Source organism: Oncorhynchus masou, chromosome 13, assembly GCF_036934945.1.
Source record: "Oncorhynchus masou masou isolate Uvic2021 chromosome 13, UVic_Omas_1.1, whole genome shotgun sequence".
Taxonomy (NCBI): Eukaryota; Metazoa; Chordata; class Actinopteri; order Salmoniformes; family Salmonidae; genus Oncorhynchus; species Oncorhynchus masou.
In genome coordinates this window covers 48,893,843-48,908,549 of record NC_088224.1, presented here as the reverse complement: position 1 = coordinate 48,908,549, position 14,707 = coordinate 48,893,843, and the positions used below count along the sequence as shown (strand labels likewise).

The following is a 14,707-nucleotide window of genomic DNA, read 5'->3' as shown; positions in this document are numbered from 1 at the left end:
TTCCTTCCAGTGGAGACAATTCTTCCCTCTCCGCCTCCATTTCCTTTTCACCTGTCTTTGGTTCAGTCATCATCCGGCTCGAATGACCATTGAAAGATTAGTGGAATCTGTGTGGGTAGCTGGACAGGTAGGATGACTGACAGTTAAGGTGAACAGGTGGTCACGTGTCAGGTGACAGGAATGGATGAGACTGAGGCAGGAATTCCTTTAACCATAAAGTGGTATATTTACTGATTAGTCTGTGCTACATCACAAAGGAAACAAATAACATGTATCCAATTAAATTCATAATCAAAGATCAAATCATATCATCCATTATTAACATAATATAGGGAATTCAACAGTCCAGTTCATTAAGAAGTCAATAGTAATCATCCGCGAGTCATTTAGGCTCGAAACTATTTATCATAAATCATGAAAGAATACAAACAGTGAATACAATACAATCTATAATCCCCATGATCAAAGTCAATCAGTTTGCAAACAATGACGTTTCTCATTTCACTCTTTCGATTGTCTTCATGTGTCCATATAATTAATTTCAATACACATGAACCATATCGATTGCATAATTGGCCTATGAGGATCCGTAGGGACGTAATCATTGACAATTCACATTACACAATATGTTTGAAGCGTGCGCTCCAAGCCGCGGTCCGCGGTGATAACTATAAACAATAACTGAATGTTCCACTCTCCCGATCGCCACAGATAATTCAGATGAAAGGTAAGAGTCGGTGGACTTACGTGGATTCATGGACCCACAGAACTTCTGGATCAGATGGAGTTAAGGAAGAGAAAGCAGCGAGATCAGGCGATGGCAATTTCCTCCTTTTATGGAGTTGAGATCTGTCGGACATTTCCACCTGACCTAATTAAAGCGCCCCTGGCCCAGCTGAGTAAATGGCAATGAATTAAAGGATTATTCCACCAACTCCGTGGGCCTTTTCTACAAGGAGATTTTTATCTGGGTTTCACCTGTAACATCAGTTCTGTTGCACTCACAGACAATATCTTTGCAGTTTTGGAAACGTCAGAGTTTTCTATCCAAAGCTGTCAATTATATGCATAGTCGAGCATCTTGTCGTGACAAAATATCCCGTTTAAAACGGGAGCGTTTTTTTATCCAAAAATGAAAATACTGCCCCCTAGTCGCAAAAGGTTAAACAAAACAAATTTGAGGAAAATGCTACCGAAGTTCTATCAACACATTGACTGTAGTACTCGCGCTGATAAAAACACTCGACCACTGCTACTCCAACATCCGGGATGCCTGCAAGGCTCTCCCCTGCCCTCCCTTAGGCTAATCTGATCACGACTCCATTTTGCTCCTCCCTTCCTATCGTCAGAAACTCCAACAGGAAGTACCCATGCTAAGGACTATTCAACGCTGGTCTGACCAATCGGAATCCACGCTTCAAGATTTTGATCACGCGGACTGGGATATTTTCCGGGCGGCCTCCGAGAATAACATTGATGAATACACGGATACGGTGACTGAGTTTATCAGGAAGTGTATAGGAAATGTTGTACCAACTGTGACTATTAAACCTACCCTAACCAGAAACCGTGGATTGATGGCAGCAGTGCGCAAAATTTAATGTGCGAACCACCGCATTTAACCATGGCAAGGTGACTGGGGTGAGTATGGCCGAATACAAACAGTGTAGTTATTCCATCCGTATGCCAATCAAACAGGCAAAACGTCAGTATAGAGACAAAGTGGAGACGCTATTCAACGGCTCAGACATAAGACGTATGTGGCAGGGTCTATAGACAATCACGGACTATAAAGGGAAAACCAGCCATGTTGCGGACACCGACGTCTTGCTTCCAGACAAGCTAAACACCTTCTTTGCCAGCTACCAAGGGACTATGAACACTCCTTTCTCCATGGCCAACATGAGTAAGCCATTTAAGCGTGTTAACCCTCACAAGGCTGCCAGCCCAGACGGCATCCCTAGCCGCGTCCTCGAGCATGCGGAGACCAGCTGGCCGGAGTGTTTACGGACATTTTCAATCTCTCCCTATCCCAGTCTGCTGTCCCCACATGCTTCAAGATTTCCACCATTGTTCCTGTACCCAATAAAACAAAGGTAACTGACTATTGTCCCGTAGCACTCACTTCTGTCATCATGAATTGCTTTGAGAGACTAGTCAAGGATATCATATCACCTCCACCCTACCTGTCGCCCTAGACCCACTCTAATTTGCATACTGCCCCATTAGATCCACAGACGATGCAATCACCATCTTACTGCACACTGCCCTATCCCATCTGGACAAGAGGAATAAATATGTAAGAATGCTCTTCATTGACTATAGCTAAGCATTCAACACCGTAGTACCCTCCAAGCTCATCATTAAGCTTGTGGCCCTGGGTCTGAACCCCGCCCTGTGCAACTGGTTCCTGGACTTCATGACGGGCCGCCACCAGGTGGTGAATGTAGTAGGAAACAACACGTGCACTTCGCTGATCCTCAACACTGGGGCCCCACAAGGGTGTGTGCTCAGCCCCCTCCTGTACTCTCTGTTCACCCAACTCAATCATCAAGTTTTAAGTCGACACAACAGTAGTAGGCCTGATTACCAACAATGTCGTGACAGCCTACAGGGAGAAGGTCAGGTCTCTGGGAGTGTGGTGCCAGGAACATAACCTCTCACTCAATGTCAACAAAACAAGTGTCTGTACATGTATGAATGATTAATGGGGCATAGTAAAGGGGTCAAAAGTCCTTCAGTAAGTATCTAGATGAATAAACTAAAAAAGGAAAGCTCTGCAAAAGCCTGTAATTGTAGCCATGCATTACTTCACTAGCCATCTAGCCAAATAAAAAATACCTCCCAAATGTGTAGCTTAAATAACAACCACATAAACAGTAGTTTATCAGAGTTCAATGGTGTTTCTGCAGTGTAGCAACGGGGAAAAAAGCCCTGCTGTAAAAATCAAAACATCTCTTCGACTTGGAAGGTAGGCTAGACTAGGCTATGCATGCTACCTGGCAAAAAAGTAGGTCATAGATCCAATATATCAGAAGTGACTGTTGAACCAACACTTGGCATCCTCGTGGGAGTCAAACTTTAGCCTTCCCTCCGGTATGTTGAACGTGGAGACGAGCATGGGAGCAGAGTGAGAATTTAACTTTCTTCTGATAAAGGTTGCGTTTCACATCGAGGAATTCAGCTCTCTTCTTGGTGACACTCGAGCTGAGGTCAGGAAAGATGAACACCTTGCATCCACAGAGGTGTAGCTGCTCTCTGCCCTGCCTCTGGAGGATGTGCTCCTTGTCACAGTAGTAGTGAAAACAGACGATAAACACTCTAGGCTTGGAGTTGTCATCTCTTATGGTTATTGTAGCTCAGACGGGCGACCGTTCTCTCAAGGGCTACTATGTGTTTATGTTAGTCACACAAGTCATGTTCAAAGCCGTCAAGTCAGCGGCCTTGTTCATCCACAGCAGCTCGGACACCATCAAGGACAGCAGTGAAGGGGGTCAGAGCAGCATCGATGGCAGTTTTGAGCTGAGTGGCAATGGTAGCTGTAAATTCTGAGATCAGAACCGTATGGAGGTTCTGAAGATCTGTGTGGAGTGTGACCGCATGAGACTCCGTATCGGTTGGACTGGAGTCGGCGCCATTACCATTCACGTTTGCCATCGAGGTTCAAACGTTAGTGACTGGTCTTCTGCTCCTCAGATCGTGTGACATTTGAATCAAAAAGATAACTTACAAATTCATCACTCGAATGTGATATGTAAGAAAGTGAAATGATATGTAAGAAAGTACAAATTTGGCTAAATTAACTCATGCGTAGGAGCCTCGTCCACGAGCGTCTTCTTTGTTCACATGCTCAGCCGCGTCAGTTGGTTCTTTGTCTGTCTCTCATTTTATGCCGTCACTGTAGCACTTTGATTTTCTTTCAATAAAAAGCGAGTTATCAATGAAATATATTGTTATTAATTATTGTTTAGAATTTTTGAGTGAAATGGAAGCCCTATTTCTCTTGTTCCCCAGGTTTTCCTCTGAACGTTCTCTGTCTGCTGCCACATCTGGTCCAGAACTTCGACGGCCCATCCCAGTTCTGTAAAGACGTGGCGCAGAGAATAGCTCAGGTTAGTCTCCTCGTCAACTTTCCAGTCAATGTGCGTTATTTAATAGATAAACGAGGACTTTACACATGCAAAATTAGGTGAAATAGGTCCATTTTCTCCAGAAATTAAGTCAATGTTAAGTATATAAATGTACTCTTGGTCATTTTGAAATTTAATTCATGTCAATCTAATTCATTATTTATGATTCATTGCCAATATATACCGTAAATATTTAGTATTTGATTTCTGCTTGGATGGCCAGGTATGCTTAGAGGAGAAGAATTCAAAACTGTCCAACTTGGCCCATGTGATGACCCTGTACAAAACACACTCGTACACCCGGAACTGCTTCTCCTGGGTCAACGTCGTCTGTCGCTATCTCCACGAGGCCTTCTCCGAGATCACCCTCAACATGGTCACTTACATGGCCGAGGTCTGTATGGCTGTTCTATGGATAACCATACTCCTCTTAAGCCTGATTCACACTATAGGGCCAAACCAATCCAGTTCAAGACGAACTGTACAGGGCTGGCCTGGTTTGGTATCTACCTTAGTTGCTGGAACCGTGCAGGAAAGGACAATGTGAGAAGAAAATATCTGAGCCAGTATAGTGCTGTTCAGGTCAGCCCTATAGTGTGAATAATCCTTAAGAGTTTCTGATACATAAATTAAGTTTCTCCTCAAATAATATGGCTCAATGGATTAAATCGATCGATGTAGGGCTATCCATCCATTTCAGACTGTCATTAACTGTGAGTGTGTTCTGATTGGCCAGTTGTTGGAGAAGGGTCTACCCAGCATGCAGCAGACCTTGCTCCAGATCATCTACAGCCTGCTGAGTCACATGGACCTGTCAGTCATTCAGGCCAAGCCATTCAATATGGAGGTCCTCAAGACCATCGAGAAGTTTGTCCAGGTGAGAGGAACATGACGTTGTTATTAGTGAAATAATACGTTTTGAAGTTGAGGACTTCTCCCCTCCTGACTGACGGGCCATTTCAAGATGGCTAAAGCCTCTGCTGACCTTGTGGTTAGCCAAGCTGACAGCAGCTAGCTCGCATAGCTTGGAGATAGCTGCAGCTGGCTAGCCTATCTAGCTGATATTTCTCTGTCAAATCAATTATGGAAGATACTGTAGCAAGAGCCAGTGTCTGGATTTAGTTTCATAACACAATCGTTCTACAAAATCTTGCTATGAAAGTAGCTTGCAACTTAGTTTCAAATGTTCATGTGTTAAAACATGTTACTATGAAAAAGGTATCGACTGCGACTTGAATGCCCGCTCTTAAGTCAGCTCTGCTGTTTTACATCACAATATACTACATATAACTGGCTAGTTGTGTCTTGTCTCGTCTCTCCTTAAGTCGGCTGTTAGATCCTTGACGGAACTACTGATGTCCCTACAGGTGTAGGCTAACGTAAACTAACTCACTCTTGTTACATCGCCTTGGTCCGTACAATTGACCTTAAATTAGCGCCCAAAAAACGTAATACTTCCAGATCGACTGTAATGTCAATACCATTGTAAAGCACAATTTCTCCCCTTTCCAACAAAATCATTGACTAGACCTCCACGATGCCCGTTTCTGCATGATTCAAGAAGGCAATGAGCTCCGTCGAGTCTATTTAAAAATGGCGGGTGGGGAAGCGTTACTAATGCGTGGTAGTGAGAAGGAAAGATGTCGTGTGGGGAAAAGCCTTTTTTTCACTCGATCTGTCCAACTTATCACCTTATCGCCTCCTAAATGTAAATAAAACACTATATAGAGTTTATATAATGTGTCATTACGTACCTATTTGAAGGTTTGTGTCAAATTTGAATTGGGTTTTTAGGGCAGTGCTAAAGTGATCTTCAGAAGTAAACAGCGGCTTTGAGAGTGATGATCGCTTGCAGTGACGACGTAAAAAAATGACTAGGTATCCCCCCTTACCACAGTCACTGTCCATTTCTTGTTTTTAAACAATGAGAGAAGTGCTACACCTGGTGGAGAGAGATTATAAGACGGAAATAGTTGCTTTACGTTACGGCATGAAACGTCACGATGTAACATATGGTCCGTTTTTTCAACTTTTCTCCAATACTATAAAGGCATTACCATGTTGATCAACGCTTGAATAGAAACGTAATTCACACCCCAGACTTATGTCAATACAGTCCCATTAGTTTTCTTTGCAGCCTCGTTTGAATGTCGCGGTTATGTTTATGTTACATGTGGACATTGCACAAACATTGCCCAGATTTAATGTAGATATATTTATCTACAAAAAATCTATGGGTGTGTTTGTGTTACAAAGACAAATAATTGTATGCTGTAAATATCATATTGATGCGCTTACAAAGACAGTATGCCTACACATACCTAGCAAATACAAATAAGTTGTGTATAGAGTACAACTAGAATGCCATTTGTCTATTTGGCCAAATCTAAGGATTTGGCTGTCTAACCACATACTGACATGCACAGCTCTCTGGGTGAGGTCCTTCCATCTATGTAATGTATTACAGGTTATGGACAATGTAGTCAGGTGGCAGGACAAGTGGAGTGCATGACAATCCTGGATATGACAGAGTTTAATAACTACAGGCAAATAACCCATAATGTTTTTAAAATGTTTATAAATTAATACAAAAATGACAAGCTAAAATGTCTTGAGTCAATATGTATTCAACCCCTTTGTTATGGTAAGCCTAAATATGTTTAGGAGTAAAAATATGCTTAACATAATACTTTAAAAATGTTTTTGCCAAAATGACATACCCAAGTCTAACTGCCTGTAGCTCAGGACCTGAAGAAAGGATATACATATTCTTGATACCATTTGAAAGGAAACACTTTTTGTGGAAATGTTAAATGAATGCGGAGAATATAACGCGTTAGATCTGGTAAAGGATCATTTCTTTTGCACCATCATCTTTGAAATGCAAGAGAAAGGCCATAATGTATTATTCCAGCCCAGCGTCAATTTAGATTTTGTCAACTAGTTTTAGACTGATCCAATGAACCATTGCATTACTGTTCAAAATTTTATATCAAGGCTGCCCAAATGTGCCTAATTGGTTTATTAATACTTAACTGTGCACTCCCCTCAAACAATAGCATGGTATTATTTCACTGTAATAACTACTATAAATTGAACAGTGCACTTAGATTAACAAGAATTTAAGCTTTCTGCCAATATGAGACCTCGCTTCGAGTCCTTAGGAAACTTTGCAGCATTCATTTTTTAAAGTATTATTTCATACATTGTTACCCCAGGAAATCTTAAGTCTTATTACATACAGCCGAGAAGAACTATTGGATTTCAGAGCGACGTCAATTTACCAACATTGCGACCAGGAATAAGACTTTCCCGAAGCGGATCCTCTGTTTGGACCACCACCCAGGACAATGGATCTAATCCCAGAAGTCAACCCAAAACAACGACGCCGTAGTTGGAGCGACCTCCTGGTCAAGCTCCGTAGACGCGCAAATCGCTCACCGCTTCCGAGTATACGTCTCGCCAATGTTCAGTCTCTTGACAACAAGGTAGACTAAATTCGAGCAAGGTTTGCCTTCCAGAGATATCAGAGATTGTAGCCATTTTTCCGTGAAACAGAGAATGTTATCTCGGGATATGTTGTTGGAATTGGTTCAGCCACCGGGCCTCTCCATGCATCGTGCCGACAGAGATAAATACCTCTCTGGGAAGAGGTGCATGCTTCATGATTAACGACTCATGGTGTAATCATAACAACATACAGGAACTCAAGTCCTTCTGCCCTCCCAACCTAGAATTCCTTACAATCAAATGCCGGCCATATTACCTTCCAAGAGAATTCACATCAGTTATCGTCACAGCTGTGTACATTCCCCCACAAGCAGACACCGCAACGGCCCTCAAGAAACTTCACTGGACTCGATGTAAACTGGAAACCATATATCCTGAGGGTGCATTTATTGTAGCTGGGGATTTTAACAAAGCAAATTTGAGAACAAGGCTACCTAAGTTCTATCAACATATTGATTGTGTTACTTGCGGGGTAATACACTCGATCACTGCTATTCTAACTTCCGCAATGCATACAAAGCCCTCCCTTCTGCAAATCCGATCACAACGCAGTTTTGCTCCTACCGTCTTATAGGAAGAAACTCAAACAGGATGTACCAGTGACGAGAACCATTCAACGCTGGTCTGACCAATCGGAAGCCACGCTTCAAGATTGTTTTGATCACACGGACTGGGATATGTTCTGGTCATCCTCAGAGAACAACCTCTCACTCAACGTCAACAAAACAAAGGAAATGATTGTGGACTTCAGGAGGCTGAAGAAATGTGGCTTGGCACCCAAAACCCTGGCAAACTTTTACAGATGCACAATCGAGAGCATCCTGTATCGCAGCCTGGTACGGCACCTGCTCCGCCCTCAACCGCAAAGCTCTCCAGAGGGTGGTGCGGTCTGAACAACGCATCACCGGGGGCAAACTACCAGATCTCAACTCCATAGAAATACTTTGGAGTGAGTTGAAAGTCCGTGTTGCCCAGCAACAGCCCCAAAACATCACTTCTCTAGAGGAGATCTGCATGGAGGAATGGGCCAAAATACCAGCAACAGTGTCTGAAAACCTTGTGAAGACTTACAGAAAACGTTTGACCTCTGTCATTGCCAACAAAGGGTATATAACAAAGTATTGAGAAACTTTTGTTATTGACCAAATACTTATTTTCCACCATAATTTGTAAATAAATTCATAAAAAATCCTACAATGTAATTTCCTGGATTTTTTTTCTTCTCATATTGTCTGTCATAGTTGAAGTGTACCTATGATGAAAATTACAGGCCTCATCTTTTTAAGTGGGAGAACTTGCACAATTGGTGGCTGACTAAATACTTTTTTGCCCCACTGTATATCTACCCTCTGTAATGCCAAGTCAACAAACAGATCACCGACCATTTCGAATCCCACCATACCTTCTCCGCTATGCAATCTGGTTTCAGAGCTGGTCATGGGTGCACCTCAGCCACAATCAAGGTCCTAAATGATATCTTAACCGCCATAGATAATAGACATTACTGTGCAGCCGTATTCATTAATCTGGCCAAGGTTTTCGACTCTGTCAATCACCACATCCTCATCGGCAGACTCGATAGCCTTGGTTTCTCAAATGATTGCCTCTCCTGGTTCACCAACTACTCTTCTGATAGAGTTCATTGTGTCAAATCGGAGGGCCTGTTGTCCGGGCCTCTGGCAGTCTCTATGGGAGTGCCTCAGGGTTCAATTCTTGGACCGACTCTCTTCTCTGTATACATCAATGATGCTGTTGGTGAGTCTCTGATCCAATTCTACGCAGACGACACCATTCAGTATACTTCTGGTCCTTCTTTGGACACTGTGTTAACAACCCTCCAGACGAGTGTCAATGCCATACAACTCGCTTTCCGTGGCCTCCAATTACTCTTAAATACAAGTAAAACTAAATGCATGCTCTTCAAACGATCGCTGCCTGCACCTGCCCGCCCGTCCAACATCACTACTCTGGACAGTTCTGACTTAGAATATGTGGACTACTACAAATACCTAGGTGTCTGGTTAGACTGTAAACTCTCCTTCCAGACTCACATCAAACATCTCCAATCCAAAGTTAATCTAGAATTGGCTTCCTATTTCGCAATAAAGCATCCTTCTCTCATGCTGCCAAATATACCCTTGTAAAACTGAGCATCCTACCGATCCTCGACTTCGGCGATGTCATTTACAAAATAGCCTCCAATACCCTACTCAACAAATTGGATGCAGTCTATCACAATTCCATCCGTTTTGTCAGCAAAGCCCCATATACTACCCACCACTGCAACCTGTACGCTCTCGTTGGCTGGCCCTCGCTTCATACTCGTCACCAAACCCACTGCGTCCAGGTCATCTACAAGACCCTGCTAGGTAAAGTCCCCCCTTTTCTCAGCTCGCTGGTCACCATAGTAGCACCCACCTGTAGCACGCGCTCCAGCAGATATTTCTCTCCGGTCACCCCCAAAACCAATTCTTCCTTTGGCCGCCTCTCCTTCCAGTTCTCTGCTGCCAATGACTGGAACGAACTACAAAAATCTCTGAAACTGGAAACACTTATCTCCCTCACTAGCTTTAAGCACCAGCTGTCAGAGCAGCTCACAGACTACTGCACCTGTACATAGCCCATCTATAATTTAGCCCAAACAACTCCCTCGCCCCCTACTGAATTTATTTATTTTGCTCCTTTGCAGCCCATTATTTCTATCTCTACTTTGCACATTCTTCCACTGTAAATCTACCATTCCAGTGTTTTACTTGCTATATTGTATTTACTTCGCCACCATGGCCTTTTTTTGCCTTTACCTCCCTTATCTCACCTCATTTGCTCACATTGTGTATAGACTGTATTATTGAGTGTATGTTTGTTTTACTCCACTGTGTTGTTGTATGTGTCAAACTGCTTTGCTTTATCTTGGCCAGGTCGCAATTGTAAATGACAACTTGTTCTCAACTTGCCTACCTGGTTAAATAAAAGGTGAAATAAAAACAATAAAAACAATTATGCTAACCATGTGTATGTGAGCAATAACATTTGATTTGACATATGTCTATATCCTGGGAAATGTTCTTGTTACTTACAACCTCATGCTAATCACATTAGCCTACTTCCCGTGGGAAACCCACCGATCCTGTAGAGGTGAACATGATTTTTGAATGACAACCTCATCTCTGTACCCCACACATACAATTGTCTGTAATGTCCCTCAGTCGAGCAGTGAAGTACGAACACAGATTCAACCAGCAAAGGGCATTGATGTGAAAAAATATAAATAATTGCAGACATTGAATATGCCTTTGAGCATGGGGAAGTTATTATTTACACCCAGTGACTACAAAGGTACAGGTGACCTTCCTAACTCAGTTGCCGGGGAGGAAAGAAACCGCTCAGGGATTTTACCATGAGGCCAATGATGACTTTAAAACAGTACAGAATGTCATGGTTGTGATATGAGAACTGAGGATGGACATTGTAGTTACTCCACAATACTAACCTAATTGACAGGGTGAAAGAAGCCTGTACAGAATCAAAATATTCCAAAACATGCATCCTGTTTGCAACAAGGCACTAAAGTGATACTGCAAAAATGTGGCAAAGCAATTCACTTTTTGTCCTGAATACTATTATGATATTATGTTTGGGGCAAATCCAATACAACACATTACTGAGTACCACACTCCATATTTTCAAGCATAGTGGTGGCTGCATCATGTTAAGGGTACGCTTGTAATAGTTAAGGACTGGGGAGTTTTTCAGGATAAAAAAGAAACAGAATATAGCTAAGCACAGTTAAAATCCAAGACCAAAACATGGTTCAGTCTGCTTGCCACCAGACACTGAAAGATTAATTCACCTTTCAGCAGGACAATAGCCTAAAACACAAGGCCAAATCTACACTGTAGTTGCTTACCAAGAAGACAGTGAATGTTCCTGAGTGGCCCGTTTACAGTTGGCTCAAATCTGTTAACTCTATGTCAAGATCTCCTGGATTGCCATCACCACAGCAGCCTAATTACCATGGCCTTGCGATGTCTACCTGAGACTCCAAGCCAAACTCTACAGAGTCCACCTTCCTGATTCTTAATCTGCAGCCTTTGGCTTCATCCGGTCCAGTCTCATCCCCTCGGGAATCCTTCTCACATCCTTTCTATTTCCTCAATTATATTATAAACCCATTTCAATCTGTTCAAATCCAATTTTATTGGTCAAGGATAGCAGATGCACATGGTTAGCAGATCTTAATGCGAGTGTAGCGAAATGCTTGTGGTCAATGTCTGGTCCTTGTGAAAAATAATATGATGAACAGAATACTGAATGTAGTATTCCTTTAACTACTGCAAAAAGGGAAAACGGAGTCTTGCGTCTCAGCAACAAATTTAAAGGCACACCCAACATGACTCTATAAACAGCCTGCTGTGTTGGCTGCAGGCCCTCATTCCAGGCTCAAACACACTGAAACCTTTCTCCTGGCGGATTCTCCTCAGAGGCTTTGCTTTATGCTCCTTTGATAAATGAAAACAGTTTTGACGTCATATGGTGGATATCTTTTAACAGACTCTGTGTGTCTCTCTCTCGTGTGTGCTCTGTGTTGTGTGTCTCTCTCTCCGTTGTGTGTGTGCTCTGTCTGCACACGCTCTTCAGACGGCCCACTGGAGGGAAGCCCTGAACATCCTAAAGCTAGTGGTGTCCCGGTCAGCTAGCCTGGTGCAGCCAACGTCCCCCCACAGCGAGCTGGCCCACCTGGACCTCCAGGTGTGGGAGCGCTCCTCCAAAGCCCTGCCCGGGAAAACACTGGACTTTACCTTTGACATCTCTGAGGTTAGTCGGACATCAATGGTTCTCGGGTTCTTTTGATCTGTTTCTCTCTCTTTCGCTCTCTTTTGCTCACTCTCTGTCTTACTTTCTCCCACTCTCTCTCTCTCACTCTCTCTCCACTCTCTCCAACTTCCTCTCACTCTGATGTAATGTTGTCGCTCCCTGTCTGACAGCCAAGCCACGGACAAGACAGGGTTTGTTCTGTGCATGAAGCTGTTCTGTGTTAAAGACTGCTTCCCAAATGGCACCCTATTCCCTATACAGTGTAATACTTTTGATCAGGGCTCTGGTCAAAAGTAGTGTACTATAGGGAATAGGGTGCCATTTATGTCAAAGCCAAATGTTTGTTGTTAAAAGCATGAAAGGCACTTAGAGGAATGTTTACGGTCTCGCGTTTTCTTGTACTTTTCCTGTGTTTTCCAGGGTGCGGTACTGGTGTGAGACTGTTGATGACTGGATCTGTTTTGGACAGGAAACATGTCTTTCCTTCCAGTTAATTACAGATTATGCCTTTTAATTATGACCCCAGTAGATTAGCAGGAAAGCTAGAAAAGTACACACACACACAGTAAACACTCTCAGCCAGTCTGGGCAGAGCTAGACTAGAGAGCGATGTTGTGAGTGCTAACAGACAGACAGACTGGGAAGTAATGTATGATTTATGTATGTCTAGGAACCAAACAGGCAGCTATTTGTGAGGTTTATGAATGGCAGGAAATATTGTCAGACCGGTCTACTGCCGTCCTTTGTGTGGGAATCAAGGAGGAGGAGAGTTCAAACTGGGCTGGGGTGGAGAGGGAGTGACCTCCAGCCAAACAGAGAGCATTACAGCCTAGAGAGGAATGATTGAACAAACTTACCTCTCGTTTCTAAGACAAATTCCTCAGTATTTTTAGACGGAAGGGGGTGGGGAGAAAAACACAACAGAAGAACAGCATGTTACCGGAGGCACATGGAATCTGTGTAAATTGACTGCAGCTGGATTGAATAAGCTAATTTAGCCAAGCTGGGGGATATCTTATTTTCCGAATGTGCGAATCTTTCCTGCTCGGGAATTGAGCTGCTGGGGCTATGAACGGCTGCCATTAGACAGTGCTAAGGGCTTAACAAACGCTGCCTGGCAGGTGTTTAAATATTGATAAGCGGCTGAATAGTTGGCCTGCTGCGTGTCCTGGCTGGGAGGGCTAGACTGGAGCAGCGATAGGACAGAGGAATGGGAGCTGTCCAATCATGGACTTACTGCTGCAGAGACACTCCGGTTCTGCTCCAAACCTATGCGTGACGTACTAAGGTCCCTACGTGTGTGTTTGTAGACACCAGTGATTGGCAGGAGGTATGAGGAGCTGCAAGGTTCTCCAGGCCGGGAGGGGAAAAGCCGGGCCATAGCTGTGACCTGCAGCACCTCCTCCACCTCCTCGGGCTCCACCTCCAACAACGTCCTGGTTCCAGTCAGCTGGAAAATACCCCAGTCCTCTCAGGTCAGTGTCACCCTTTCTCCCGCAGTTTCTCAGGTCAGCCTCCCCTTTCACCCCTCCTCCCCCAGTCTTTTCAGGTCAGTGTCTCCTGTTCTCCCCCTTTTCCATCCCTCCTCCAAGGTCAGTCTCCCACTCCACCCCCAGTCCTCTCAGGTTAGTGTCCCGCTTACATTTTACATTTGAGTAATTTAGCAGATGCTCTTCTCCAGAGCTATTACAGGAGCAATTATGGTTAAGTGCCTTGCTCAAGGGCACAATCAACAGATTTTTCACCTAGTCATCTCGGAGATCTGAACCAACAACCTTTTGGTTACTGGGGCTGCCTACCACCCCCTTCTCCCCCAGTCCTCCAAGGTCAGTCTACCCCTTTCAGTCCTCTCATGTCTGTCTCACCCCCTACCCCAATCCTCACAAGTCAATCTCTTACTTTCTCTTCCAGAATGTTACTTCTATCTAGCCTGGTCACTAGTTCCTGTTTGTGCTTTAGCCAAACCTTCACGTTTCTTGTATGCCATGGCAAGGACCACTACAGAGGAGTTGGCTAAATCACACCCAGATCTGGCCTCCAGGATTATTGTGATCAGGAAGCGAGAAATAACAACAAACATAAAAAGTAAGAGACAATGTAGCTCTGGTCCAGGGCAAAGTGTGCACTCGTCCATTAGTAGTGTCCAGTAGTAGTGGAGAAATGCGCACTACCCCCTGGACCAGAGCTAGAGTCAGGGGCTCCACTTTGGTTTTTAGAAGTGGGACATCTAAAGCTCATATCATGCATTTTTA

General features: G+C 43.7%; 1 protein-coding gene across 4 annotated transcripts in view; it reads left to right on the top strand.

Annotated features, from left to right (window-relative positions):
- The window catches only part of LOC135552472 (protein furry homolog), a 250,025-nt gene that overhangs the window by 169,629 nt on the left and 65,689 nt on the right, over positions 1-14,707 (top strand). For all 4 annotated transcript variants that reach the window (XM_064984132.1, XM_064984129.1, XM_064984130.1 and 1 more), the window contains exons 47-51: positions 4,015-4,112; positions 4,354-4,524; positions 4,867-5,007; positions 12,279-12,455; positions 13,766-13,930. In XM_064984132.1, the coding sequence (XP_064840204.1) occupies positions 4,015-4,112; positions 4,354-4,524; positions 4,867-5,007; positions 12,279-12,455; positions 13,766-13,930 (752 nt within the window). The remainder of the gene's footprint in view (positions 1-4,014; positions 4,113-4,353; positions 4,525-4,866; positions 5,008-12,278; positions 12,456-13,765; positions 13,931-14,707) is intronic.